Consider the following 27,500-nt stretch of genomic DNA (forward strand, 5'->3'; position numbering starts at 1 on the left):
CTCTGGGTCTGGCTGTCTCTGTCCGCCTGCTCCACACTCTTCTCCAGCGCTGTGAAACCAGTTGTAGAGATACTGTAGCATCAACACAGTTATCACACACAGCTGCAACACCACTCAAATCAATACTAATTCACTTTGTATGGAATGAAGCGAGTGTGGAGACGTGGATGTTTACCTTGCATGGTTTGCGTTGTCTTCTTGTTCCCCTCCTCCGCTGTGTCAAGTTGTTGTCTCTAAAATGGTAAATGCACAAACAACGAAAAGTTCACTTCGAGAGCAAAACACTAAACTGCTCAATAACATTCTTTCTCCATGAGCTACCCAGGGAAGGATAACGACTTTCATAAAATATGTGAGGGTTGTTCACAAACACGGCCTTTTCACCAAGGTCTCCCTTCATCATAATGCCCGACCAAGAGCAAACATTTAAAAAATGAAACGCATTATGATTGGACAACCTAATAATAGCTAGCAAATGTTTTTTTTTGCTTTTACCAGTCAGTTGTGTGTGTGTGTGTGTGTGTGTGTGTGTGTGTATATGTTTGTGTGTGTGAGTGTGTGTGTGTGTGTGTGTGTGTGTGTGTGTGTATATCTGTGTATATGTGTGTATATCTGTGTGTATATGTTTGTGTGTGTGTGTGTGAGTGTGTGTGTGTATATTTGTGTGTATATGTTTGTGTGTGTGTGAGTGTGTGTGTGTGTGTGTGTGTGTGTGTGTGTGTGTGTGTGTGTGTGTGTGTGTGTGTGTGTCTCACCAGGTTGAGTAGCTGTTGCTCCAGGGAGCTCTTGTCCTGCTGCACAGAGAGAAGCTCCTTCTGTTTGCTCTCCAGTTCGACGCTGAGCTCACTGATCTGTAGGGGATGTACATGGCAGTGAGACCCACACACAGGTGCTGTATACTGGAGCACAGAGGAGCTATGAATAATGCACATGGTGTTAGCATAAATAAAGCCCAGGTCTCCAGGGTTGGCTAACGGGTCATAACAACCTCATTTGGAAGTAAAACTGAAGCAACTCATTTGGAAGAAGGGATATGACACAGATCAAATTCAACAGAGAGGTCAAAAAGTAGGTCTGTAAACAGGTATGACACGCACATGACCAGGGTAGACAAAGGTAAGGGTGTGAGACAAAGGGAGTAGGTCAAGGACAGAGGTTTTTGTGCCAACATGGCTTATCTATTGCTCGACAAAGCACAGGTGTTTTTCCAGACTGTGAGAGCCCCACCTTTTTCCCCTGAGACTGGGCCTGGGCCTTGAGGTTGCTGAGTTCCTCTGGAGACAAGGACAGAGCACCCTCTGTCTGCTGGGAGGACCTGAGTCTGAGCTGCAGCTCCGCTACCTCCCTCTCTAGCTCCATTATTCTGGAGCGCTCAGACACTGTAGCCACCTGGGGGGGCAAGAGGGAGGGGGCAGGGAAGGAGAGAGAAGGAGGAGAGAAATGGAGGAACGAAATATGGAACGGTTATAAACACGCATATCTGAATTTAGACCGGTGCCTTGCAAATGTGATTTAATAGGAACATTAGGAGAGGTCTTCGTCGTCCTTCTTCAGTGGATCCAGCTGTCCTCTTAATGCCTCTTCAGTGCAACAGATGGTAGGAAGTTGGCAGAGGTATTGGGTATTTGTAATGGGATCTGCGCAATCTAAAGTAACTCTCTGGTCCCACAGAGGAAGCAAAAAAAAACAATCAGAAGTTTCTGATAAAGATATGAAGAGCAATTCTGTAGGTACCCCCCCACCCCACCCCCACCCCCCCCCCCCCCCCCCCACACACACACACTGCATGATTGTGAGATCAGGCTGGGCGATAGGGATTCAAAATAACCCATATCAAGATAATTACCTCAACAATTATCCCAACGATATGAGGAACAACGTCAAGCCTGAAGCTGCTTGAGAACAGCGTTTGGTTCCAGAGTGTTTGGCCATGCGGAGTAAACATCATGGAATGCTGAATCCTTCCAATATGTGCACACAGCAGACATTCATATTGCCTCAACTGCATGATATATCATACAGATCTATATCATGATAACCATACACCATATTCACCCAGCCCTACTGTGGGATGTAAGATCAGGACATAAGACATCCATCATTACCCTAGTGTCCTCTAAGTCCCTCTGGAGTTTCTCAGCTTTGGTCTTTTCAAAGAGCAGGCTCTGCTCTAGCTCCTTTATGTGGGCATGTTCCAGTTTGGTCTGCGTCTGTTAGTAAGAGAGAGGAAGAGGAAGAGGAAGAGACGGAGAACACACCAAGGCCAAAGTGACATGCCAGCTTCATGCCACAAACAAGGATGGGACAAACAAACCATGATGTCATAGAATAGACCAGGAAGTATGAAGCACATAGGGAGCCAGAAGTTCCATGTCTGTGGGCAGCATCCCACCCCGTAACGCCCCAAAGTTAACCTCTGCACCTCTGACTGGATCTTTGGGTTGGATAAGTTAGTATCCAATCAAATAAATCCTAGGGACTGTTCAATCCAGTCAGTTTGGTTCCAGTTCGGCCCCCAGTTCCTGCTTCACAGAACCTTGCAATCGATAACATCATGGTTTAATCCTTCTTTCTCTGATTCCAGTGGCAGAGGGGAGGGAGGGAGGCAGGTGCAGGCTTTGTGACATCACCCTCTCCCATGAGTGAGGATGAATCAGAGAGAACAGAGGCGAGAGGTGGAGATGAAACGGTGTGAAAAGAGACATGGTGATGCGAAAGAGAGAGAGAGCACCCAAGTAGGAGGCAACTGGATGAACAGGATGAAAGAATAGGAACCAAAGAGTGGCGGAGGAGAGGATGTGATCAGTAAAAGAGCAAAAAAAGAATGACTGAATGAATCAATGAAGGACTGAAAATCCCAGATGGAAAAAAAACAGGAGCGAAGGAAAAGATAAATTAACAGACGAAGGACTGATTGAATGAATGACAGAATGCAAAAAGCAGAATAATTGAAAATAGCATCAAGTCTTAATCAGCCCGTCCAAAAGCCAATATCAAAAGACAAACGTTGACAGATATTAACACAATGCAGGGAAGCATTAAGAACTTCAAAGGAGCAGGTCTACAGGTCGAACGGATATTAATATAGATCAAATACTGTAGGTGTTCATGCAACCAAACAGTGTAGCCAACTGTTAATGCTTGTATACAAACCCTAGTACCCTTATTAAGGGTGGTCATAGATACATGTGGAACTATTTGTAAGATCGACCAAAATAAAATAATTCTATGTGACATGTGATGTGAAATAATGATCTGCCTGTTTCGATGGAATTCTGAAATGAGAGGGACTACAGAGTTATGACGTACCAGTTCTGTCAGGTAATTCACTATGTAAAATGGCATTGTCTCAGCTGAGCCGAACACAGTAACCTAAACAGTCATGTTGTGGATTGGGTGGAGGAGTAACATAGAGACTATTGTGAAAATATCACAATCAAATCAAAGCCATTTGTATTTTCTCAAAGTGTCTGTGTGTGTGCGTGTGTGTGTGTGTGTGTGTGTGTGTGTGTGTGTGTGTGTATGCATCTGAATCAGAGTAGTGAATCATTTTTTTTACCTCAAGGTCACCTTTAGTGATGCATGCCTCTTCTACACTGAACTGCAGATCCTCCACTCTCCTGTCAAACAGGACAACATACAAAATCATATTTCATCTTTAACAAACTGCTTCTGCACACTCACTCACTCACTCACTCACTCACTCACACACACACACACACACACACACACACACACTCACACTCACACTCACACTCACACTCACACTCACACTCACACACACACACACACACACACACACTCACACACACACACACACACACACCCCACCTCTTCTCCTCCTCCAGTTGGTTGAGCAACTCCACCTTGTCTCTGTCTGCAGTCTCCACCAGGATACGCAACTGATCAAGCTTTGCCTCCATCTCCATAGCATACTGACACACACAAATAAGAGATTAATGATGTAATGTAATCAAGAAGTGGTCGATGTCAGCAAAGTTAATGCTGTTGCTCATACCAGGAGGTGGGGAGACGTGTGTGTCCTCTCTCGCCTGTATGAGTATGTGTGTGTGTGTGTGTGCGTGTTCTCTCCGCTCACCTGGTCCTGTACATTCCTGAGCAGGACCAACTCTTGCTGCACATCGCCTGCATGGCTGGTTGCCTTGGCGACCTCGCCGCGTTCCATGTCTCTCTCAGCCAGGAGCTGCTCAATGTGCTGCTGCTTCTCCTTCAGGGCCTCCTGCAGGGCTGTGGTGCCAGAGATCTTACGAGCATACCGAGAAGATGTCTCTGTCAGCTGGGGGGAAGAGAAAGAGAGACGCACACACTCAGAAACAATGGGGAAGGAAGACATAGGGTGTGTGTGATTGTGTGTGTGTATATATATATATCTCTCACCAGGCCTGCCCGGCTGGGTTTCCCACTGACAGAGGAGGTGACAGAGCTAAGAGAGCTCATAGAAGAAGCACTGGGGCTACGCTTCAAGGTGGACCTCCTCCGGGAGGCCTTGGACTTGGCTGCGGTGCAGGGGAAGCCGATACGCGTCACCTTATGAACCGGAGCAAACAGGCCGTACCTCGGAAGGCACTGGAAATACCTGAGGAGGGGTGGAGAGAGGAGAGTGGAAACTTCTTCCTTTGTATAACCTTGTAAACTCCAACGCACATACAACAGACTTCTACTAGATGTGTTCTTGCGTTCCTTTTCTACTTGCAGATTACCTGTACTGACATACAGTGAGTAATTCATTTAACACTGTATGTTTGCTATGACTCACCTGGTTCCTGCCACAGCTCCATCGTTCTTGCCCAAGGGTTCGTCCAGCTCCACCCCACACCACTCCCCCTTTGCAAATTCTGTCTCGCCCAGGAACTTCACCACCCCCGCCTTGGTGCCGCCAACCTGGGCATAGGAGAGAGAGAGAGAGATGAGCACAGATCCAGAATCCAGTGCACTCAAAATGAGTATTACAATTGGGCCTCTTACCAGCACACGGTGTCCCAGTCTGAGCTCTCTCGTACTCTTCTTAGCTGAGTCTGTCTCTGACAGGTTGGACACTGACTCACTGGCCGTAAGGGTTCGGTTCAGTGGACTGGCTGTCTTCGTGCCAGCGCCCGAGACTGCTACATTGCCAGTGCCCTGGGCTGAAAACAGACACACCATAATGTGCCACATCCTATTTCCACTACAACTTTATAATAACGCTTTACTTTATCAAGGTAAACGTTAAGTTAAAAGTGTAGGACGGTTACCAGTGGCAGTAGCTGGGGTGCTGGCAGCAGACTCGGGCAGGGCTGACGTCCCCTGGACTGGGCTGGCCTGCCCACCATTGGCCTCTCTCTCTGGTATCGCTGTCCTGGATAACTTTGAGGGGCGGGTGAATATCCCTTTTCCATCCTCACATTGGAAGTACCTCACCCCCGCCACCGACCCGTCATTCTTCCCAATGGGCTCGTCCAGCACGATGCCAGCCCACTGGCCGGGGGCAAACTGTGTACCCCCCACAAAATGCACATAGCCAGGCTTGTTCCCATTAACCCAGACCTTCTCTCCCGGCTGGAAGTCCCCAGCTCCATCCTGAGTGGGGGTAGAGTCACCACCCGAGGACTTCTCAGGAGGGACAGGCTTTGGGGTGGCTGTAACAATAACAATGGGGAATTCCATTAATTTTATTTTATTTATTTATTTTATGTAACCTTTATTTTAAAAGGGAGTCTCTTCTTCAAGGGAGCCCTGCAATACAAGACACAATTTCATACAAAACTCCTCTGTAACCATGTTCCCTAAGAGCGAGATAAAATTAAACATTTAAATTGTTATCCACTTACACATTCATTGTGCATATCTAGTACTGGACTTTGTTGTACATTGTGCCTTGTTTTTCCAGGTTACAGTATAGTTAAATCTTGCGGTGTGAATATCTTGTGGTGTGGATTGGCTGATGCATGCATGTCAGTCATTCAGTGACTATGAGTTTCCATAGTGGGAAGGCTTTATGACAGCTGTGTGCCCAACACAGTACAGATTAGATTAGATTAGATTAGATTAGATTAGATTCACACAGGATTAGGATATTCAATTTCATGTAGAAGGAAGACACAGAACCCCCTGTGGATGGTTCTTACCAGAAGAGGGGGATGTCCTGGTTGGCAGCACCCCTGCTGGTCTGCCTATCTTGCTGGGGGGTTTGAGTCCGCTGGGTTTGCCTGTGCTCATGGTCCCTTCTCTGTTTTGGGAGTTGGGCTACTGCCGGACTCTTGGCCTTCTCAGGGTGGGGGGCTAGGCCTTCCCCACCACCCACCTTCCTGCTCAAGATAGAGGTAGGGCTGACCTGGAGGAACACAGCAAAACAAAGAGAGAGTGTTGTTTTATAGAATAGAATACAAACAAGCTGTGTCTTATTAACACATGAACAGCCTTAGCAGCATGCTCGCAATAAGTGGAAATGTAGCTTTCACTTTTCAGCTTTTTAGGCCTATCAATAATGAAAACTTTACATGCAATTCATAGACAAAGCTTGATATTTAGCTAACAAGAGGTCAAATGTGGCTTGTAATATAGCAATATTGCTCTATAAAATAGCAGGGAGGGAGGGTGAATGGGTGGGAGGGAGGGAGGGAGGGAGAGTGAGTCTTACTGGCCCCTTGCCAGGAAGGAGCAGAAAGAGTAAAGGTCTATGGAGCAGACCAGTTATAGGTCAAACACACAGCGGACAGGAAGCCAGGACATTCCAAACCCACTTACACCCGAGTACACAGGAAACAGCACTGTTGCACATTACTCACATTCCTTATAATAAAACAACCATAACATAACACCACATCATTCAACCAATGATATAACACCATATCATTCAACCAATGATAATACACCATATCATTCAACCAATGATATAACACCATATCATTCAACCAAGAGACAGTTTTACAGGTGGTGCGAGGGGAATAGAAGAGAGAGGAATACCCACACACTGGTGTTTTGATGTTTCCAGAGCAACTGCTAGTGTGTGGGTATACACTAGTGTGTGGGTATACACATGCTAAGCATGTGGGTATTCTGACGTATCAGAACAAGCAAATATTCAAGGGGAGTAGTCTTAATGTTGCAAGTGAATATCATGATGATTGAGACCAATAGCTACAACAGAGTCTGGTAAAAGAATTCTGGACTGACATGTTGTTCAGGGCAGGGTTGACGACAACGCTAAGAATGACATGACTAAATGACCTCAAATAGAACAGAATAGTCGTCCTTTATGGAGGTCCCTCCATTTGTCACCAAGTGTATTACTGGGGAACATTGGCTGATTGTTCCTTGTCTTCCCTAGAAAGGGATATACTCTATAGGAGCTGTTCCGATCTTGGATGCAGTTCAACACAAGTCTGGTGGTCATGTCTCTGACTGCATCATTAATGGTTTGCATATAGTGCCTCAAATATCTCAACACCCTTTAAATTGTATTGGGTTTACTGAGCCCAGCCCAGACATGTACAGGGCCATTTGGATCTATAACTCATCAAATATCACAGTGGAGAAGTGTGACTGTGGTGTGAGGGTGTGAAGGGGTTATGGTTGATGAACATGATAGTGTGACGGGCATGGATATGTCTATGGCCCCAACCCCTGAGGGAGTAGCCCATTTGGTGCTTTTCCCTGATTTATAGAATTTGATATCATAATACATGATGGAGATAAGAGGGGGAAAATGTATCATGATATAAAGTCAATAATTTATCCTTTAGAATCAAGAAAGTGAGGGGGATTAGAGCCATTATTTTTGTGAATAAATTCAATGACCTTTCGAATTCAATATCAATACCGAATTTCAATGGTAAGGCCAATCTCTGGCTATGATTTTGCGCCAAAAAAAAAAAAAAAACAGGCCTTGCTACGTAAGCATCGTCCGTAGTTTGGGACGCTCCTCACCTGCCAAAACAATGCGCGCGTCATGATGCTGCTGCCAAAATATGACTTTTGTTGTTTCTAATCTTATTCTCAGAAAGAAGCATTAATTTGTATAAACGAAAGTCGAGTCGTCGCTCCTGACAATGGCTTCGTTTCGAGAAACGAACCTTGCTGTAGTGTAGATGATGGTAGTCCTAGCTATCTTGCAAGGTGTGTCAAAGTGCTTGTCGTACTGCATGATCAACAAGACAGATTTTCTGGTCAAACAGTTTGACTTTTGATGACCTCTTCCCCTTGGCTCTCCTACCATAATAAGATTAACGAACGACTTTATACATTATCAGTCACTGCAACTTTCGTGATAATAACATCCATATGCTATGCTGTATCTGTATGGATGGGTACACACCTAATAATATCGACTCGTGACAAAACCAAGCGCTATAGCTGACTATGCTAGCTACTTTGGACTAACCCTAACCCCAGACAACACAATGACACAATGAGTTCATCAGAATATGAATGACTAATTCAGAAGCGGTTCTCCCCCTCAGTTAGCAAGTGCAGTAGCTTATACGCACTTCTCAAGCCAGGGTTGCTAACTTGGCGTAGCTAAACCAGCTAGCTGATGCCTTCTTTCACTCGCTCCCTGACGGAATTCAGCGAATTCTGTGTAGACAGTATCATATGGCTACTATGTCGCTTTGCCTTGACGATAAAAAAAGAAAAGGGTGAATGGTAAGGACAAATCACAAGTATCTACTTACCTGGACTACAGTCGATATATCGCTGTTTGATCGATGCAATAAAGATGAGTGTCCCAATAGTGAATTCCCTATCCCTGCCCCGTTAGGTTTTCTCAAGCAGCCCTTCCCTGCCAAGCCAGGGAGCGCCGAATGACACTAGACCGTGACGTCACCCGAGAGGCATCTCTTTCTGGCTGGTCTGAACTTTGTTTCTGCATCATCTATCCCAATCCTAAACAGTGGAAGTAGCAATATTGTGTCCAATATTACCTGTATAACTCCAGCCAGTCATAATTCGTTTTTATTTAAATACTGACACACTTATTTGCCGGTTACATCACCTGTGGTCTTTTCAAAACAATCTTCATTGTGCTTGTAACGTTTTTTGTTTGTTTTTACAGGGACAGCTCATAAAAACCGTTATTAGAGACGAAACCTTATCAGATATACCATCATATTTAACAACAAACCCATCAGACTTTCATTTGGAATGTCGTCCCAGAGGGAAATGTTTTGCTCACTGTGTTCTCAGCAATTTATATTCTTTGTGAGTAATAGGACAGCTGTGTCCCAAGCAGATAGGCATCTCTTGAGGATGCAAGAGACAACTTTTTTTTAAAGCATCACTGGAAATCTCATTCAAATTAATTGGGTTATTGGGTTATCACAATCATTCATGTCACTTTATTAATTGAAACTCATTAAGGACATACAGAGTAATTGAGGTCAGAATTTGCTTAATGTAGGCCTACATAAAAATCATTATTTATTCATTCATTTGCACTTTTACAACATAGTTAATTCAAGTTACAATCAAGTGTTGATTAAATATAGCAAGACAAGGGCCAGATTTACTAAGCATTTGCACTGTCAATATCGCTCAATAACATATCTAGTGCTAGGTACTATATGTGGAAAAAAGCAGGCTAAATCTATATTGTGCTGTACTGAAAGGAGCCAGGCTCAAGTCTGCATGATATTGTGAAAGACCCCTTGAAAGTCCTCTGAATCAGGTCCATGTACTGTACTGTGGCTCCAGTTGGAAGTTGTCCTTACCAATAGGTAGGATCAGCATGCCTTCCCCCAAATTATAATATTAAAATTCAAAACACACCAAGATTATTGTTTTGGGGCAACATCATGCTACCTGTGAAAGCTCAGTGTCAGACAATCCTATCTAATCTGAATCTCTGTCTGCCACTGTGGAGGGACTTTCAATCTCAGGAGAAGCCTTCTCTTCTTCCACCTCTTTCCTCCCCAGCAATTTGTTCAGAACTTTCTTTAAACTTCCACTGAAGGCAGGGCTTGAGAAATAGTATACAATGGGGTTGAGGACACTGTTAAAGTATGTGAAACACACCGAGGTGTAAAACGCCAAGTTGGCCATTTCAAAATACCCGCATTCATCATGCCAGTACTTCAGGATCCACACAGCAATACGTGACACAGTGCTAGGGAAGAAACAGATAATGAATATTAATGCCACAATCAAAACAAACTGAACAGCGCGCTTGATCTTTCCCCCGGTATCTACTGTTTTGTTCCTGAGCTGCCATGTAATGCAGATGGTACAGAAGGTAACAATGGCAGTTGGCAGAAAGAACTGGATGACATAGAAAGCATTGTGCCAGGTGGACAGTGCATCAAACCCCATGCAGATGTTGAAGCTTTCGCACTGTGTCCGGTTGTTGCGGTTAAAGAAATGTTCATTAGCTAACAGGTATCCAGTTGCGGCGACAATCAGAACCCACAGACCGAAGGATACCCACAGAGCATAGCTCAGGCCCATACGGTTAATTCGGCTCATTGGGTGAACGATCTTGAAGTACCGGTCGACAGCCACAGCAGTGAGGAAAAATATCCCAGCAGCACGGTTTGCTGCCAGCAGAAAAAGAAGTATCCGACACAGGACATCCCCGTAAATCCAGTCTTTGCCCCGTCTGTAGTAGTCAGCCCTGAACGGCAGACAGAATAGCACGATAGAGTCTGCCACTGCCAAGTGAGTGAGGTATACAGCATTAGGCTTCCAGGTGTCCATGTGGAAGATGAACATCCAGAGGGCCACAAAGTTCCCCATCAGCCCGAACATGAACTCTAGGATCAAGATCGGAGGCAGGAGCTTGTCCAGGATGGGGGATTCGAAGGCGCAGCAGATCTTTTCGGTAGTGTTCGCCATTTGGTCAATCAAAAATGGCAGAGACACTGTGGACTTATACTCTCTGATGCTTTTAAGAGAGCAAACAGAGATATGGTTCTCTAAGCTCCTCCTGAGGCCAGAGACTTTATTGTTTGCGCTCATGCAAACAGTGCTCAAATGCCAACATACTTAATCACATGGCGTGACACAGAGGTGGGGTGTCTGTGTGGACAGTGTATATGTTATCTCTTAAGGGGATGTTACCACTCCATAGGGATATGACTCTGAGTGTAAACACCATCTGTTCAGGGAGCAGGGCTTCGTTATAAATCTATTATGCTTCTGGATAGAGCACTCATGGGTATAAAAAATGGATCCAAAGGTCCCCAAAAACAACTAACCTAAGGCCACATAACATTCTCACTGCTAGAATAGATACAGGAAAGGCTCTTTATAATGAGCCATAAGTGATACTGTATGTAAAAAAAAAAAAAAAAAAAAGAAGAAGAAAAGAATCCAAAAACCTCTCACATTGATTGTATTCCAAAGCATTACATTTATTGCCTCAGCAGACTTTGTTATGGACCATGCCTAATACACAAGCTAGGGGTTACACTAATAATATAATTTTTTCATCCCTGGAGAATGAGTCTCATCAATTGTAGTGAACAGGATGATGTGTAACCTGATATCCTGCAATATGGGCCGAAGTTTCAGGACATCTTGCCCGTCTTCTGCCTAATGACATGCTTTACACAAGAACATACCGAGAAGCTGAGCGGGAAAGAAAAGACTAAAGAGTGAACAAGCGAATGAGACCAAAATTTATTACCCTATAGTTTGCTTGAGTGAAAAGCGTGAGGAATTCACATCATACCAGACCTTTGGCAACCAAGAGAGAAAGCAGCTATCAAGAACTGAAATATGCCAAGGGGTAGGCCAAGTCCACAGTTTCTATACAGTAAATAAAATAGATATAAAACGACTTCTTTTAATGTTAATGTGTACATTTGGCCAGGTTGTTGTTACATGTCGCATCCATTTCAGTAAAAGTGCACGTTAGGTCTTCACTTCTTGACTTCTCCCAGGTCATCAATGCTTTCGTCATCCACCTATGACAGAAAGAGATAACCAGAGATGGTTTGTTTGTGGCTAGCAATGTTAGGTAAGTCGATTGGCTGACACTGACTCATTTTCAAGAGTCAGGAAAAAGGGGAGGGAGTTGTTGTTCACAAAACATCAATTCTGCTTCAAACCAATCAAAATGAGACCACTCACAGCATGAGCTCCATTCAAACAGAATTGCCTACTAACAATTTATCCAGACCTCCAAGGAGGCGTGAGAACGTCATTTTGAGGTACGGCTACGCAACACTAGTGGAGAGGCAATACAAATGGCTTACCTCAGGCCACTTCTCTTGAATGACATCGATTATGTCATCTGTAAAATCTCCCTGAATGATGATTTCGTCGTCCGCTGTCACCGAGGCACCACAGGAGAACTTCTGAGCAAAGAATCTCTGAGCGTCTTTAAGGTCAATATCTGCAGGACACACACGCACACACACAGTAAAAAAAAACAAGACTATTAGTCTAGACTCTTTCATGAGGCATAGAAAGTAAAGTAACAAAGGAGATGATAGGGACAGCAGTCTTACCAAAGGTATTCAGGCCACACACCCGTGTAACGTATTTCTTCTTGGCTCGGGGGATTTTCGCTATCGAAACTTTCTGGGGGACGGTCTTCTTTTTCTGTTTGATTTGACCTCTGCCACCTGAGGAATGATAAGTGGTCATGTTTAAACTCTGGATAGCATACACGTGAGCCAAACTGTTTGTTTAAAGGAATACTTATGATTGACTAGAATCAGCCATATTAATTATCTGGTAAAAAAAGTCTTGAACAAACCTCTCTTCTGCTTCTTCTTCTCCTCTTCCTCACCAACAAGAGGCGCCTCTCCACAGCTAGGATCCTGCTTTGGAGCGTTCCCTCCGGGACCAAGAGGGGGGAAGAAGACAATGGGAGTTTAGTACAGCATCATTCATCATTGCTTTGTCCTACTCTGACACATAAGGGAGCCTGTCACATTCCATCAGATCTGCAAACGCCAAAGAAGATAGAGGGAGTAACGCCATTGTAGACCCATAGCCCTCCTGAGAGCACCTTTCGAATATGTGCTGGAACTTACCTACACTCATCCTGGCAAACACATCTGGGAAGTTCTTCTCCAGCCACTGTCTGCATTTGGCTGGCTCAGGCATGTACTCACAGTACTGAAGACACAGGAGGAAAGAAAATATGTCATACACAATATCATTGTTGCATTCACTCCCAAAATAAGATTTTAATTATTTAAAAAAAAAACAACACACAAATTAGTGGAAGAATAATTTGGGTGATGAGGTGTGAGGTTAATGTTGGCACAATTTAACAAATCGTTAAATTGCCAGGTGTGTTTTACATATTGGAGGAAAAAAGATTATTATAATTATCTCAAAGGGGAAATTGTATCTATAACTGAAATGTATTATTTCTATTGTATTACTTGCGGGGACATTCTATGACATTTGTATACATACCTCAGTTGGCAAGGAGCACACTGCAACGAAAGCGAGGAGAAGAGTTACACTTTTGACTTATGTGATTACTATGACAAACAATGTCTACTCACAGCCCCTGCAATACAGTAGGAATGGTCATGGTCCACCATTTACAAAACACTGATACATAAGACTGACTGAACACTACAAACCTCCACAGTAGAGAACTTTGAATGGGTACTTTGCATTCGAGTCAGCAGTCCCATGATCTCCTTTGTTTTCTGGTGAACCTGATTCTGCAGTCTCAGTAGTAGCCATGATAGATTATCTAAAAACAGAAGGAGAAAAAGGTAGCACATGAGTAATTGAATAATGTTCAATTCATAGTGCAGAGGTTGGTTAACTGGAGTATTTCAGGCCATATTTGGAATTTGGATTGATTCTCATGCGCATAACATTTTGGAACATCATCATTCCCACTGCTGCAGTATATGGTACCTGTCATTGTTATACTATTGTTATACTATAACCAAACTAAATGTTCTCCTTGACAAATAGTAGTGCTGATAATACAGTGACACTGCAGTTCAATGAAACAGCACTCTCATCTTCTGCTCTGCCGAGGTCCTCCAAATATTTTGTGATATCTTGGCCTATATGCGTCGCTAACGTAAACAGCATTTGTATATACTTACTATACCTGTATAATATATATGTGTCAACATATATATTATTGTCACAATAAGCGAAGTGGATTTGCTTGCAATGCAATCCATGTCATTTGACAGCTGTCTCGTCGAACGTACCGTATAGCCCACAGTACCGTTACTTAGCTACTATATTGCATTCTGCCAAGTCTAAAGGTACCCATCTAAATAGCGCAAAAGACAGGTACCTAACAGGTGTCGCTGACATACAGTACTACTAGAGATGAACAAAGGAACATTCAAAAAAATACAACCTAAGCAATAGTCCAGGCAAACCGGTAGCCAACTAGCTTCAGAGCAGGCCAGTCAGCTAGCTAATATTTTTTGACAAGTGCTGGTTTCTTGGCTAACACTTCATTCATAGCTAGCTAGCTAGCCAGCCAGCTCGCACTGCTATCATCGTAGCAACACACAGCTAGCTGTGTCATCATTTCCAAATCGATCAATGGAAGACAAAAAGTTTATACATACCCCTCGAAACGACCTTAGAATTGTTGACTGTTTAATAAAACCGTACGCATTATTAGGTAAACTTTGAGAAAATTGTTCAAATAGAATAAGGCTAAGTTATGACAGCTTGAGCACACCTCTACAGCCTGATTTGGCTCGGGGTCCTGTCATGCCTCTTGGAACGCACGTCTAAGAAACAATAGGTGTTCACTTGTTTGCCTGAATAATCGGTTTCATAATGATGCTGTTTTTGATCAATATATAGCTGTACAATGCGGCGCATTATACAAATATTATGTGTTTAGAATTTTAGTTAAAATGCTGCCATATATCCAATTGCTGCTTCTATTTCATACCTACGTTATACGAGAGGCATTGACATGCATGCCTTGACGTCCACTCCTCCGCGACCACCACAACAAGTGATTTTAAAATGTACCAGTTTTCATTCAGAACAGAAGTAGCTATTATGGGCTCTCTGCATTTTGAAATCAGTTGATTAATTAACATGGCGGGTACAAGAGCGGGTAGTTGTAATGTGGACGAAGAGCTTGCTTTAGTACAGTCAATAATAGGTAGCTAGTTAGTTGACAGATGGCAATGGTTAGCCAAAGTGATTTTAAGTTGTTAGAACATTAGCTAGCTAGCTAAAAGAAATGCATCGAGTGAGATGCGATGGACCAAGGTAGAAGAACATCCAACCCAAATGGAAGCTCTGGAAACTCATCACACAGCTTCTCTTTACCACCTGGTAACAACTATTTCACCTGATTCAGGCCGAGGGGGGTTGGGCGGGGACATTACTGGTGTCACTACTTAGGTACTAATATCAGGCAGTTGCCCCAAAAGTGAGTCATGGTCCTAACTAATTTAGCTAGTTCACCCAAAATCGGGGGGGGCGGCGTTATTCTGTAAAGTGACACAAACAATGAAACTATGTAGGGCTACATGCAGGTCAGTATATGCTTAAATAATTACATTGTAAACAAAACCATGCATTTGTGTTTCAGTTACCCCCTTTGATCCCTGGCACAGCACTCCTGTGAAAAAGGTGAGGTAGATCAAGATCAATCAGTGACAGGTGTCTTGTTTTAACTGCATTTTATCAGATTAAAAGTGAATGTATTAGAGAGTAAAGAGGCTTTTGATTATGCATACGAAAAACCATTTGATTTACAAAGAGATATGGTAATTGAAGTGTTATGGCTCTACACTACAGTATTTCATTTTTGGTAAGGCCTTGCCAATTATTTGTTTGGTCTTGTTATTGTCCTATTAGTGATGTGGTTTCAAATGTCGTGAAATAAGAAAATCTGACATGATTGATGATTGCCACTTTTGCAGAAAAATGTTGGATTTCCTATTGAGCCTTTCCCAGTCTCCATCTTGTCTCAGATTGAGGTGCAGAAAATGGCAAGACAGTCGGCCAGAAGTCCTCCAGTTGTCTCCACTAGAACCGTCTCTCTTCCCATCCCACACGACAGCCAGATGGTAAGACTTGATAAGACCTGTGCTAGTTGTCACACTAAGTGTATATGATGAGCAATGCGTCATACTGTAGTTCAAACATTGTGGAACATAATCTTTTGTCGTAGAGCTCACCTTTATTATGCCACAATTTGTTTGTCATTGAAATAGAATTAGAGAATGATAACATTCTATTTATTACATTCTATAAGGTTATGACATGGACATAAAATGGCAAACACATTGTTCCACATTCTGTGGGTGTTAAAATGTGGCTAAAACTGTAGAGCTACAGGCTACCATAATAAGTAGCAGGTAAGTACATCCCCTTTCTCTAACTCCTCCTAGTAATGGAAGTAGTCACTCACACAAACAAAAGAAACAACGTTTTATATGCATCAAGGCATCTGTGTGTTGTTTGTTTTGTAAAAAGACTCTGAGCAAGATGGAGAGTGCCACCATCCAGAGGCAGAGGAGGGAGCTACAGCTACTGATAGCTGAGCTGAAAGACCGGGACCAGGAGCTCAACACCATGGCTGCTGCCCACCACAAGCAGCTCCAGGCCTGGGAGCAGGACCGCCAGAGAGTCCTCTCCCTGGAGCAGAGATGTGCACGACTGGAGGGTGAGAACCGGGACGAGATATGTTCTGGGAAACCATACGAATACAAATTAATATGCATTTAGTCAAATGATTGATTGAGTATGGGGTTTATGCAATATTCCATGGTGTCAGCTTCTATACCAGTGGTGTCGGTCAAGAGGTAAAGGTTGTGCATCTGGCCTGCCTTGTACTCACTTGAAACGAATGAATAGATCCAATGATTTACCATCCGTAGGATGGAGTCCCGCTAGTATTTGATATTTGCATTTCACATAGCATAGCTGGATCTGGGCTTTCAGTGGTGATTTGCATGTAGTGTATTCTGTTTATATTGTTTACATAATTCTTTCTATGTAGGTCTGAGAATACGCTATGAAAGTCCATCATAAACTGCAGAATGAAACATTATTGGAAACATCTTGCTGATAAGGATGTATGTGTTCCATTTTATGTGTTGCGCGTTTATGGGTTTATGTATGTAAATTATGTTTTATGTGTTGCGCGTTTATGGGTTTATGTATGTAAATTATGTTTGTGTGTGCTTATATTTTTTTTGTCGTGAAATGTATTTATTTTTCAGGGGAGCTGCTGAAGCGTAATGAGGTGATCCGTGCCATCACAAAGCGTGTGCAGATTGTGGAGGCCAGGGACAGGGAGGGGCAGCGGGAGCTCAACTCTACTCAGCAGCAGCTGCACAAGCTTGGGCAGACACAGCAGCATGCCAGCCAGCAGTACCAGGACCTGGAGGTACAGACACACTAGTGTGTGCCCTAGATTATTCTCCTAGATGGGGGCTAAAGGCAGACAGGGCCATCCTGGGCCTCCGACTCCCGAATGGTGTGGAGTAGCGGAGCGTTGGGCACAGGCGACAGTGAAATAAAGTGTTGGGGTGGTTGTGGTGTTTTGTCTCCCCCTTCAGGAGAGGAACCAGAGCCTGAGCTCCACAGTCATGGCTCTATCTACCCAGGTGGGATCCCTGCAGGTGAGAGAGGAGGAGCTCAGCACCATGCTTCGACTCAAGGTACGCACCATCACATGACTGGTGATGTCACAGCTTGCAGGTGTTATGTGATTATGAGCCCGGCCCTTGGCCACATAGTAAAAACCTGGAAATGAACATGTATATTGTATGCTGCAGACATGATTATGTAAAATAAGATGTCTCAGCTCCTGTTGTGTCATTTGTTCTTGCTTCCCTGTCTACCTATTGAACTGTTTTTACAGATGTTGCATCTCTGCATGTGCAACATGTTAGATATTAGACTGTATGGGTATCTGTGGAATATAATTGTTGTTTCCCCATCAGGACAAGGACGTGAGTGAGGCCACCAATCACATTGTGGATATGTCGGGGCGTCTGCGAGAGCTGGAGGCGTCTCTGAAGGACAGTCATTCGCGGGAGAGCAGGGTGCTGAGGGAGGTGGAGGAGCACAAACGACGTTACAGAGAAGGCCGACATGAGAATGCACGCCTCAAAGGTACATGAGCTAGAACGCATGCCTCAAAGGTACATGAGCTAGAACGCATGCCTCAAAGGTACATGAGCTAGAACGCATGCCTCAAAGGTACGCTGCTCTCATCACAAGGCAAATGGAATGTTGACCAGTAACCACAATGTAGGTACCATGTAAAACCTTGAGCTGTGTTGTAGTAACTTCCATTTTATTGATGTATTATAATCTTTTTTGAACAAATGTAAGTATTAAGAGTGAGTAAAGGCTGAAAACACAGCAGATTCAAATGAGTTTCACAGCCCCTGCCTCACCAGGTTCTCCAGCTTTCCCTGTGTTGTGTTGTTGTAGAGATGCTGCAGGAGCAGACCACAGAGAGCAGTGCCCAGAGAGAGGAGATCATCCGCTTCAAACAGGAGGGCCAGCTACTGCGCAGGGAACTGGCCTTGTCAGGTATAGGAAGTAAAACACTTTGGTATCACAACATTAGTGGCACACTTAGCCAGCCACTAATGAAGTCTAAGAGTGGACCTCTCTGAAAGATAGTTTTGTGGTAAACCTCGTCATTGCATGTCAACACTTGTTGTTGATATCTGATCATTTACATTTATGGCATCTGTAGGCTAGGCAGGGCGGGGGAGGGGGGGGGGGTAGTAAAGTGAGAACAACATTTTATAAGGCCTCTGTAACAAATATAAAAATAAGAATCTTAAATTACACAACCCTTTTGATGAAATATACAATTCCATTAGAAACCGGGAAACATCCCTCACAGCACCAGGGATGATGCGTCTCCATTACTTTATACTGCCCCCTCTGGATTCCTCTATTGAACAGTGGCAGTAGATGACGGGCTGTTGTTCCTCTGAACAGGCTCAGCTGGTTCCTCCCTTGCTTCACTGATGTCATCCTCTTAACAGTGTGCCATGATGTGTTCTCGTCTCCCCAGGTGAAGGAGAGAATTGGAAGGACGAACTGTTGGGATTGGCTCGTTCTAAGCAGGAGCGCACAGAGTCTGAGCTGCACTGTCTCCGCCAGGTGTGTCACCTTTTACCTGGCTCTCACCTCACCATCTGCACATCTGCATTGAATGTTAAAAAAAAAAAACGAAACTATTGTCTATTACAATCTGACATTTTGCAGTTCCTTGCCTCTAAATATTTGGCAAGAAGAAACTATGAAAATGACGATAAAATATAGAAAACATACAGTTTAACACGCCACTAACATCACAGAGCAGAGCAGACATGTCCCTGGTGCTGCTTACCCACAGTGCTCTTGGCTGGGCTGCCAGTCTGGTTCTACAGCATGCCATGCCAAGACACTTCTGGCTTGTTTTCCACCTCGGCTCTGTTGAGTTAGGTTTCTTGTGTCACATGCCTCTTACATGACTCAGCTTTGACATAGTTTTGGGTGTGAACTTTAAGTGACTAAATGATTGTATTTGGCTTAAATGGCACTCAGATTGTGTGTGTGTGTGTGTGTGTGTGTGTGTGTGTGTGTGTGTGTGTGTGTGTGTTTTCCAAGGTGTGTGAGAACCAACAGAATGACCTGCAGCTACTGCAGTTAAACCTGGAGAGTGCACGTGAAGCCCTGAACCAGAGGGAGGGTCAGGGGTCACATGGGAGGTAAGCTGTGTGTGTGCGTTCAATTGTGTTTGAGAGCGAGAGTGTATATGGTGCAGCATCTTGCTATATAGTGATCTAGTACAGCTTTGTTGTTCTTTCTGGTCTCAGATATTGTGCTGTTATGTCTCTATGTGGCTATAGGAGTAGTGTTGTGTCAGAATCCATGGCCAGTCAGGGGACAACGCGAGGAGGAGGGTCCGTACACAGACAGGCTTTGAGCTTGAATACAGAACCCCACCAAGACCCCCCGTTCCCCATCCAATCAAGGGACAGACAAGAATCCCAGGAGGAGAGTGTATCTGGGTTAACCTCTGGCCATGTAACCATGGTAACCAGCGACCTCATCACCACCACCCCAACAACGTTGCTAAGTCAATCGACAGGTCAAGCTAGCGTTTGCAACCGCTTATCAGCAACTAGAGAGAACCAAAGTAGAGCAAGCCACCATACTCCAACTCCCTACACTGAGAGCCAGTCGAGCTACAGTCACCAGGATAAGCGAGGAAGAGAGAGCAAAGACACCATGGCAACTTGTAGCCTAACAGCAGGCACAGGATCGCTGAGTCATTCTCCAGGCCAAGCTAGCATGAGAGACCACCTCTCTACAGTTTTAGGAAACCAAAGTATGGCTTCCTCTAGACAAGAACAACTCCTCAGTGAACAAGAATCAAACGACAGCAACCAGGAAACACCACAGAGAGCTAGAACAGAAACCATGGCAACCCTTAGTAGCTTAGCCAGAAGCACCAGAGCATCAATGAGAAGCACTCCAGACCAGGTTAGCTTTAGTGACCGTACAGCCAAATACAACCACTGGGGACAGGCTAACAGACAAGGCAGGGAGACTGCAAGTCAGAGTGGAGTCAGTGGGAAGGTAGATTCCATGAGTCGCACTTCAGACCAAATGAGCTGTCAGGGAACAGCCGGGGGAACCACAGGGAGAGAAGACAAGGAGACGCCTCGCGAGAGTGGAATCACTACGAATGCTGGTTCCCTTGTGGAGCGGACCGAGTCCACTGCCTGTGGATGTAGTAGTGTAGCAGAGGGACAGACAGGGCCAAGCTCCTATACGACAACTACCTGTGGGTGTAGTAGTAGTATGGTGGAGGGACAGACAGGGTCCAGCTGTAGTATTGTGGAGGGACAGACAGGGCGGAGCTGTAGTATTGTGGAGGGACAGACAGGGCGGAGCTGTAGTATTGTGGAGGGACAGACAGGGCCCAGCTGTAGTATTGTGGAGGGACAGACAGAGTGCAGCTGTATTGCGGGGGGACAGACAAGACCCAGCTGTGGGTGTAGGTGTAGTCATGTACCTAGAGGCCAGGGAGAGGTAGAGCCCTGCGGTGGACCATCCGAGGCAGGGACAGGGACAGGGATGGACCTCCTGGCTGTCTTTAATGGAAGACCAGAGGCAGAGGACTCCTCCATACTGCTACTGGATCTCAGTCCCAGAGCTCTGCAGGACTCTCAGTGCCCCTGGTAGGGAAGGAATTAGATAAAACTACAGGGTTGCATTCAGTGGCCACCAAACACAAGAAAATGTTTTCGAACAAAGGAACATGAACCTGAACCTGAACCTGAACCTGTCCAGTAAGACTGCCCCTTCCTGTTTGAAAACATTTTCTCCTGTTTTATGCCCAGTGACCCCAGTGACAGTTGTAAAACAATGCACTGTCCTTGCTACCCAACAGGTGTATAGCTAGGTGTACAGTATACAGCTGCAGCCTGCAGGTGCACAGCTCAGCCACAATCTGGTGTTGATCTCAAAATGCTTATGATGCTGAAAGCTGTGGAAAATGAATTGACTTTCACATTGACCCATGAGACCCATTCACCCAGTGTGATGTAGATGTTCTCTCAGCCAGGGCGATCTCACCTGTGTGTACCTGGACAACCCTTCCCCCTCCTCACGAAGTAGGAGGAGTCCCACACCAGCGAATGACTCCGCCTCTCCAGCAACTGCCAATCCACAAGGCACTGTCAACGGCCTCTTTGCAGGAGTCTTAGAAGATGTAAGACACCACCATTGTCATGATGAAAATGATAACGCCTGTTGCTCTAAACAGTACGGTAATGAGCTCAAATTTAGTTCAAAGTTTAAAAGATGTTTAGATTACGTTTTGAGACCCTGGGCCAATACCATTCTGGTTGTTGTTTGTGTACAGTGCATCCTATTGTATGCATGAGGAGAAATCTGCGGGCCTCAATCCCAAAGGAATAAGAAAGATTGGTACCATCTAATCAGACTATAAGGGCATTATTGTATAAAGATCAATCCCATAGTATGCAGGTCACCATCCACAGGTTAGTTATGGTACAGTTATGATTCTTATCTCGTCTCGTCTCTCTCTCTCAGGATGGCCAATGCTCCTCCACCAGTCGCCTGCAGCGGCTGCTGGCTGAGTCCAAGCAGATGGTGGCCAGCCTAGAACGCACATCCCTACGACCTCTTAGCCCCACTCCTGACTGTGACACTGTCATCAGTCTTAGCATCAGCCACGATAGTGGTAGCAAGGAATCTTCTCATTACCCCGAACAAAGCTCCTCCCATATCCAAGCCAATAACACAAACAAGGTATGTACTTTTTTTTTTGTTGTTTGCTTTTTATGTCATTATTTTATTTAGTCTCTTCTCCCACTCTCTCTTTCACATAGGGTGTGGTGGCAGGAGTGTGATATGTTAGTGGTTGACGATACTTCTCCTATCCCTCTGGCTGTGTGAAGACTGAATTGTCTTTTGTTATGTCACCAGGACAGTGAAACTCCACCCAGAGGCACTGCACCCTTCCACAGGACCAAGGAACCTAGTGGGCAATAGTGGGCATCCACCTGGATGGGGGGGGGGGGGGGGGTTATTGTGGCCATTGAGACTCGAGTCACCATCATTGGCTATAACCTCAGGATAGACCAGGAAGTGAGACTCGGGTTCAGAAGGAGGAAGAGACTTCACCTCTAACCCAGAGACTCATCTTGGCCAGACAATGAATGAATTAAACTGCCTTTTAGGACACCAAAGAAGGACTCAAGTATCTTGATGTCAAAAATGTTATTTACAACTTGTGAAGATTTTATGAGTGTTTTTATATCTTGAAAATGTGAACTATTTTGTAATATGAAAAAAATACATTGATTGTGCTATTTTAAAGGAAAGTGTGTAACTGTTATTTTTGAACAGCAAGACATATTTTTAAGAATATGTTTTGCCCAATGTATGAGCTATGAGTACAAGTGTTGTATGCTCAATGTCCTGCCTCTTTCAGTCCTGGTCATAAGACATTGTGTCAAGTGTGGGTGAGATGTTGAACCAGTCCTACTGGGCTGTTGAATGGTGCTTCTTTGTTATTGTCATTCCGGTTTCACTGCCAGCAAACCTGCTTGATGGCTCAGGCAAGAAACTGAACTGAAAAATTGCATTTAAAAGGGACATGGAACTCCTCCCTTTCTTTATTAGCATATTGTGTTTGTGATCTAAACATTTGTAGCATTTTGATCCTGGTACTTATTCGTTGTTCTGAAAAAAAACTGTATGTTCCAGTCAGACAATGCAAATCCTAGTATTACCTCTCTTAAGATGCAGTGAAATGTTAATTATTCCCCTCATCACAACTTCCAGACCACTGTTACTGTCAAGTTTTATAACATAATGAGGGATAAATACATCTTTCAATATTTTCTTCCCTTTGCGTTTAATTTAAGAGTTTGTCTAAAATGAATTTCAATGTTACACAACCAAAATGTTCTATTTCTCTAATTTTTTTGTCGCTATATAGTTAACAGAATCTAATCTTGGAATCAAGATTACGCAGTTTTGTGCACTGATTTCTAAAATAAGGGTCTTGCGCAGCGTGGGGATGCATTCCATTATTATCATCTATACTCTAATTTGGAAAATTCACGAAGTCTTCTTACCACTGCTATTGTCTCACTGTATCACACCACGTACTCATCTGATAAGAGAATAACCTGTGCACCGGTTTGGCGTCATTCGTCTGGTTTGACGCACTGGCAGTTGGTCAGTCAGTATCGGCAGACTGCTGTTGTAGTCGACTGGGACAACAACCAGTACAGTACCATCACGTCCTTTAAACTAAGTGGATTACAGCGACAGGATGAATTCCAATAAAACGAAGAGCAAGAGCGAGAATAGAACTGAAAAGTCTTTGGCTGCTGAGAAAGAACAGTTTGCTAAACTTCAGGTAACCATATTCATTTTTTGGGAGCTAATAAAGTTTCTGGTGTAGCCTATAGATTTAAATTGATGGAAAACGCTGGTTTTGAGATATACGAATAAGAAATAAGCATCAAACTTTTCTTCTGTCCGTTCCATGTGATTCGATAATGTGTAAATAATTAAAAACCGTCATTCTCTTGATGAAATAACGCGTTTCTAATTGTGTTCATGCGTGCCTCATTGATAATACATACTGTATACTGTATACCAGCGTGCCTAGAATATTAACATTTTGCTGTATCATAAATACCATCACAATAACTTAGATTCCAATGTTCCTCAGAACAGAACAATATTGTTAAGCTGTACATACAATTATAATGTATATTAAAATGTTTCTGTGTTTTTTCAGTGACCGCATTTCCTCATGCCATGCCTGTGAACAACAAACATATTTCTGTCTCTCATGCTCTTGTCAAATACTAAGTGGCCTTTTGGGAATGTTAACAGGAGACATTCAGTCCACTTCTTGGCCTGAACTCGGTTTTTCAAACAGTGTCATCACACAGTTTAAAATCTTCTCTCCTCTTTCCTCTCCTTCTTCATATTCCCCTCTCAGCTTAACAGCATCAGCAAAACCATCACCTCCAGTGAAACGCCGCTGAAGGAAAAATATGCGCGCAGTATCCTTTTTACTTTTACTTTTTATATCATAATGAATTCTTGATGCACTTAAGTGCTTTTCAACATTGTTGGGCCAATGATATAGTCCATAACATAATTAATCATATTCTTTAAAAGCTATCTATGACTTTGTTAGTTATAGTCTCCCACACTATGTGGAGTAGTCAACCTGGGTCCTTGACTGCTTCTTCATTGAGCAATACTATTGTTGTCTTATGGAACTGTTTGGTGAGACAGCAACAACAACATAGTCTCACAATTACATCCATTACTTGCCAGGGTCTGTTGGCTTGTCGGCTTGTCTGTGTGTGGATCTAGTGTTCTGTCTGTCTGTTTCCTTGACGGCTGTGCTGACATCATCTTGGGGACCCATAAGGAGGGTGGAGCCGCCACATTCTGGTCCTACATCCTAAACCTCCCTCTGTCCAGCAACGCCATCATCAGCTGGAAGTTCTGCTACATGCTCCACAAAGTGCTACGAGACGGACACCCAAATGTAATGGGCAAACCCTAAATAAAACCATATGCTCCATAAAGTGAACTATACTATATACTATACTATTCATACTAGATCCCAAATTACACTGTTTTCCCCATTTAGTGCAGAAAGTACTAGATAGGGATAGACGGCAAAACATCAGTCACTCTCTCCTCTCATCTCAAACTTATGTTTAGTGTTTTAGGTTTTTTCTGCCAAACTTTACTATATATGCAAAACATGTCCCTGTAGGTCTTGTCTTTCCAGTCTCATTGTGATGTCCTGTACCAGATGATCACCCTCGTGTCTTATGTGTGTTCCTCAGGCAGTCAGAGATTCCCACAGATACTGCCGGAATGTCAAAGATATGGGAGTTCTTTGGGTGAGTGCCAGGTTGGGTTAAGCTGATGCTTATGCTTAACAATGGTGAACTACATAACTCAGTATATGATTTTCACAAAAGATCAAGCTACATGTGTATACCACAAGTGAGTATTTTGCCATGTTTGAATAAATAAAAATGAGAGTGGATTATGTCAATTTATTTTTTCCCAGGGAAACATGCATGATCGATATGGACACATTGTGGCCCTGTCTGCCAAGTTCCTGGTTCTTAAAATTGAGTTCCATGTGAAGGTGAGAGTATGAAACCACCTAGTATTATGTTTGTGAACTACTACTACTAGCTACACCCTTGTTAACAACACAATCCCACAAATGTTTGAATGAGTAGTTCAATTCTCTTTCCCGTAGCATAAGCCAATCCCAGCTAACCTGGAAGCCAGCGATGAGACAATAGAGCGAGAAGCTGGAACTGACGTCGCCAAAGTGTGAGTTTCCTGTCCTCTGCTCCTTTATTCGCCTCACGTGTTGTTTTTGTTTAATCTCCTTTTCTACTTCTAAATGGAATAATACACTTCATATCTAAATGGTTGTCATTGAGCTTCTTCTGTGGTCAAAGATGTACAGCTGGTATCAACATTGTATCTTTGCAGGTTGGATATGACCCACGAGTTGTTGGATTATATGGATGCTGGACTGAAGATGTCTGAGACAGGTCAGTCCATAGATTACTGGCTCTCTTTCTCCTCCTCATATTTGTTCTTCTCTGTGACTGTCTGCATCTGTGTCTGTGTCTGGGTCTTCCCAACAGTTCTACGGCAGCTGGATGCCAACGCAGCCAAGTCCACCACTGCAGCTGGGCAGTGCCGTCTGGGACCTCTTATACCCCTCATACTGGACTGCAGCCATATCTACCATTACACGGTCAAATTGTTGTTCAAACTACACAGCCGTGAGTAACACACACACACACACACACACACACACACACACACACACACACAGAGCCGTGAGTGGCCCAGTTTGAAATGAACCACTATCATATCTTGGTCATGATCCGTTTTGTAGGTGTAACAGCTGACTCTCTTCTTGGACACCGGGAGCGGTTCCGTGACCTGTTCAACAGGTACACAGTTTGTCAGATTATTACAGTGTTTCTAAATTGGTTGGAAGTCCACCACCATGGTCCTGGGGAGCTCCAGGTCTTGAGGGTTAGTTAACTAGCTCCACTGGGTGTGATATTGTGTGGTGGTAACAGAGAGGTACCATGTAACTCTCCAGGACCAGGATTGTGACGTGACAGATTTGCCAGGATTGTGACGTGACAGATTTGCCAGGACTGTACAGTGACAGATCTACCAGGATTGTGATGTGAAGGATTTCTGTTGTGTCTTAGCCTCACCAAGTTCTTTGATCGAGCCAGAGAGATGGAGTTCTTCAAAAGTGTCATCCAGATCCCCGATTTACCAGATGTAAGAGAGTGTACTGGGGGTTTTGTATTGCTGTTTCTCTCTGTATGAGTCTGTGTGTGTTCCTGTGTGTGTTTCAGTGTGTGTCACTGTAAGTATCATTGTGCATGCATGTGTATCTTTGTGTGTGTATCTGTGGCTCACATTCACACGTGTGTGTGTGTGTGTGTGTGTGTGTGTGTGTGTGTGTGTGTGTGTGTGTGACACTTGCAGTCTCCTCCAAACTTCCTGCGTGCGTCCGCACTGGCGGAGTACGTGAAGCCTGTGGTGGTGATGCCCAATCAGGAGACTTACGATGTTGAGGAGGTGGAGCCACAGCAGATGCCTCAGGTATGACTGGAGAACACGGTTCAGATGCTACCAGTTTGAGTTTACCAATGTTTCCACCGCACAGAATTAGAGTCACTTAACTGCTTCCATACCACCTGAGAGTGTTGCCTCACCTTGTGTATTTGAATGTGTCTGTGTGTTCCTACAGTACTCCATGCTCAGCCAAATGGGAGTTCCAGATGCTGGATTTGAACAAAGGTAAATGATTTCCTATGTGTACTGTACTGTATGTATGTATGTATGTATGTATGTATGTATGTATGTATGTATGTATGTATGTATGTATGTGTGTGTGTATGTATGTATGTATGTATGTATGTATGTATGTATGTATGTGTGTGTGTGTGTATGTATGTGTGTATGTGTGTGTGTGTGTATGTATGTATGTATGT

The 27,500-nt window shown here is 43.9% G+C and overlaps 5 protein-coding genes across 9 annotated transcripts in view; 2 read left to right on the top strand and 3 right to left on the bottom strand.

The window, feature by feature from the left end:
* clip1b (CAP-GLY domain containing linker protein 1b) overlaps positions 1-8,751 on the bottom strand; it is a 23,570-nt gene extending 14,819 nt beyond the window's left edge. The window contains exons 1-14 of the mRNA XM_083669812.1: positions 8,673-8,751; positions 6,126-6,331; positions 5,253-5,636; positions 4,987-5,144; positions 4,778-4,902; positions 4,399-4,597; positions 4,100-4,297; positions 3,832-3,935; positions 3,560-3,620; positions 2,106-2,210; positions 1,228-1,389; positions 756-851; positions 176-233; positions 1-49 (exon numbers count right to left, since the gene is read on the bottom strand). The exon at positions 1-49 is cut by the window's left edge and continues 49 nt beyond it. Coding sequence (XP_083525938.1) covers positions 1-49; positions 176-233; positions 756-851; positions 1,228-1,389; positions 2,106-2,210; positions 3,560-3,620; positions 3,832-3,935; positions 4,100-4,297; positions 4,399-4,597; positions 4,778-4,902; positions 4,987-5,144; positions 5,253-5,636; positions 6,126-6,216 — 1,790 coding nt within the window. The 5' untranslated portion in view covers positions 6,217-6,331; positions 8,673-8,751. The remainder of the gene's footprint in view (positions 50-175; positions 234-755; positions 852-1,227; positions 1,390-2,105; positions 2,211-3,559; positions 3,621-3,831; positions 3,936-4,099; positions 4,298-4,398; positions 4,598-4,777; positions 4,903-4,986; positions 5,145-5,252; positions 5,637-6,125; positions 6,332-8,672) is intronic.
* A 631-nt stretch (positions 8,752-9,382) lies between these two features.
* On the bottom strand, positions 9,383-11,282 carry LOC310804540 (hydroxycarboxylic acid receptor 2-like). The gene has a single exon (XM_083669806.1). It carries the CDS (start codon positions 10,948-10,950, stop codon positions 9,829-9,831), a length of 1,122 nt encoding a protein of 373 aa, XP_083525932.1. The 5' UTR covers positions 10,951-11,282; the 3' UTR covers positions 9,383-9,828.
* Positions 11,283-11,598: 316 nt separating this feature from the next.
* Positions 11,599-14,645, bottom strand: denr (density-regulated protein). Its single transcript, XM_083669807.1, has 8 exons — positions 14,508-14,645; positions 13,542-13,657; positions 13,369-13,388; positions 12,976-13,062; positions 12,698-12,785; positions 12,447-12,563; positions 12,192-12,331; positions 11,599-11,900 (listed from the first exon to the last, which is right to left on the bottom strand). Exons 2-8 carry the CDS (start codon positions 13,645-13,647, stop codon positions 11,856-11,858), a joined length of 603 nt encoding a protein of 200 aa, XP_083525933.1. The 5' UTR covers positions 13,648-13,657; positions 14,508-14,645; the 3' UTR covers positions 11,599-11,855.
* Positions 14,646-14,933: 288 nt separating this feature from the next.
* ccdc62 (coiled-coil domain containing 62) lies at positions 14,934-23,303 on the top strand. Of its 4 annotated transcripts, none has more exons than XM_083669501.1 (13): positions 14,934-15,237; positions 15,497-15,537; positions 15,831-15,977; positions 16,387-16,576; positions 17,136-17,302; positions 17,475-17,576; positions 17,862-18,033; positions 18,358-18,459; positions 18,956-19,044; positions 19,534-19,634; positions 21,484-21,646; positions 21,991-22,209; positions 22,387-23,303. In XM_083669501.1, exons 1-13 carry the CDS (start codon positions 15,162-15,164, stop codon positions 22,450-22,452), a joined length of 1,635 nt encoding a protein of 544 aa, XP_083525627.1. In that variant the 5' UTR covers positions 14,934-15,161; the 3' UTR covers positions 22,453-23,303. The 4 variants fall into 4 exon arrangements, with proteins under 4 accessions (XP_083525627.1, XP_083525628.1, XP_083525625.1 ...); XM_083669502.1 differs by having other exon boundaries at positions 21,496-21,646; positions 22,387-23,302; XM_083669499.1 differs by lacking the exons at positions 21,991-22,209; positions 22,387-23,303 and having other exon boundaries at positions 19,776-21,625.
* Positions 23,304-23,615: 312 nt separating this feature from the next.
* The window catches only part of hip1r (huntingtin interacting protein 1 related), an 11,278-nt gene continuing 7,393 nt past the window's right edge, over positions 23,616-27,500 (top strand). For both annotated transcript variants that reach the window (XM_083669497.1, XM_083669498.1), the window contains exons 1-12: positions 23,616-23,830; positions 24,425-24,488; positions 24,843-24,985; positions 25,293-25,349; positions 25,523-25,603; positions 25,721-25,797; positions 25,963-26,024; positions 26,121-26,261; positions 26,378-26,435; positions 26,706-26,781; positions 26,992-27,108; positions 27,257-27,306. In XM_083669497.1, coding sequence (XP_083525623.1) covers positions 23,744-23,830; positions 24,425-24,488; positions 24,843-24,985; positions 25,293-25,349; positions 25,523-25,603; positions 25,721-25,797; positions 25,963-26,024; positions 26,121-26,261; positions 26,378-26,435; positions 26,706-26,781; positions 26,992-27,108; positions 27,257-27,306 — 1,013 coding nt within the window. In that variant the 5' untranslated portion in view covers positions 23,616-23,743. The remainder of the gene's footprint in view (positions 23,831-24,424; positions 24,489-24,842; positions 24,986-25,292; positions 25,350-25,522; positions 25,604-25,720; positions 25,798-25,962; positions 26,025-26,120; positions 26,262-26,377; positions 26,436-26,705; positions 26,782-26,991; positions 27,109-27,256; positions 27,307-27,500) is intronic.

The sequence above is a fragment of the Argentina silus genome, assembly GCF_951799395.1.
Source record: "Argentina silus genome assembly, chromosome: 5".
In the NCBI taxonomy this organism is placed as follows: domain Eukaryota; kingdom Metazoa; phylum Chordata; class Actinopteri; order Argentiniformes; family Argentinidae; genus Argentina; species Argentina silus.

Bases quoted from the DNA above. Each gene is read 5' to 3' on its own strand.
- LOC310804540 (XM_083669806.1), bottom strand. From the start codon at position 10,950: ATGAGCGCAAACAATAAAGTCTCTGGCCTCAGGAGGAGCTTAGAGAAC.
- denr (XM_083669807.1), bottom strand. From the start codon at position 13,647: ATGGCTACTACTGAGACTGCAGAATCAGGTTCACCAGAAAACAAAGGA. The intron at 12,332-12,446 runs GTAAGACTGCTG...TGTGTCCTGCAG, and splicing joins GTGTGGCCTGAATACCTTTG to ATATTGACCTTAAAGACGCT. The intron at 11,901-12,191 runs GTAAGCCATTTG...TTTCTGTCATAG, and splicing joins TTCAAGAGAAGTGGCCTGAG to GTGGATGACGAAAGCATTGA.
- ccdc62 (XM_083669499.1), top strand. From the start codon at position 15,162: ATGGACCAAGGTAGAAGAACATCCAACCCAAATGGAAGCTCTGGAAAC. The intron at 18,460-18,955 runs GTATAGGAAGTA...TCGTCTCCCCAG, and splicing joins CAGGGAACTGGCCTTGTCAG to GTGAAGGAGAGAATTGGAAG. The intron at 19,045-19,533 runs GTGTGTCACCTT...GTGTTTTCCAAG, and splicing joins AGCTGCACTGTCTCCGCCAG to GTGTGTGAGAACCAACAGAA.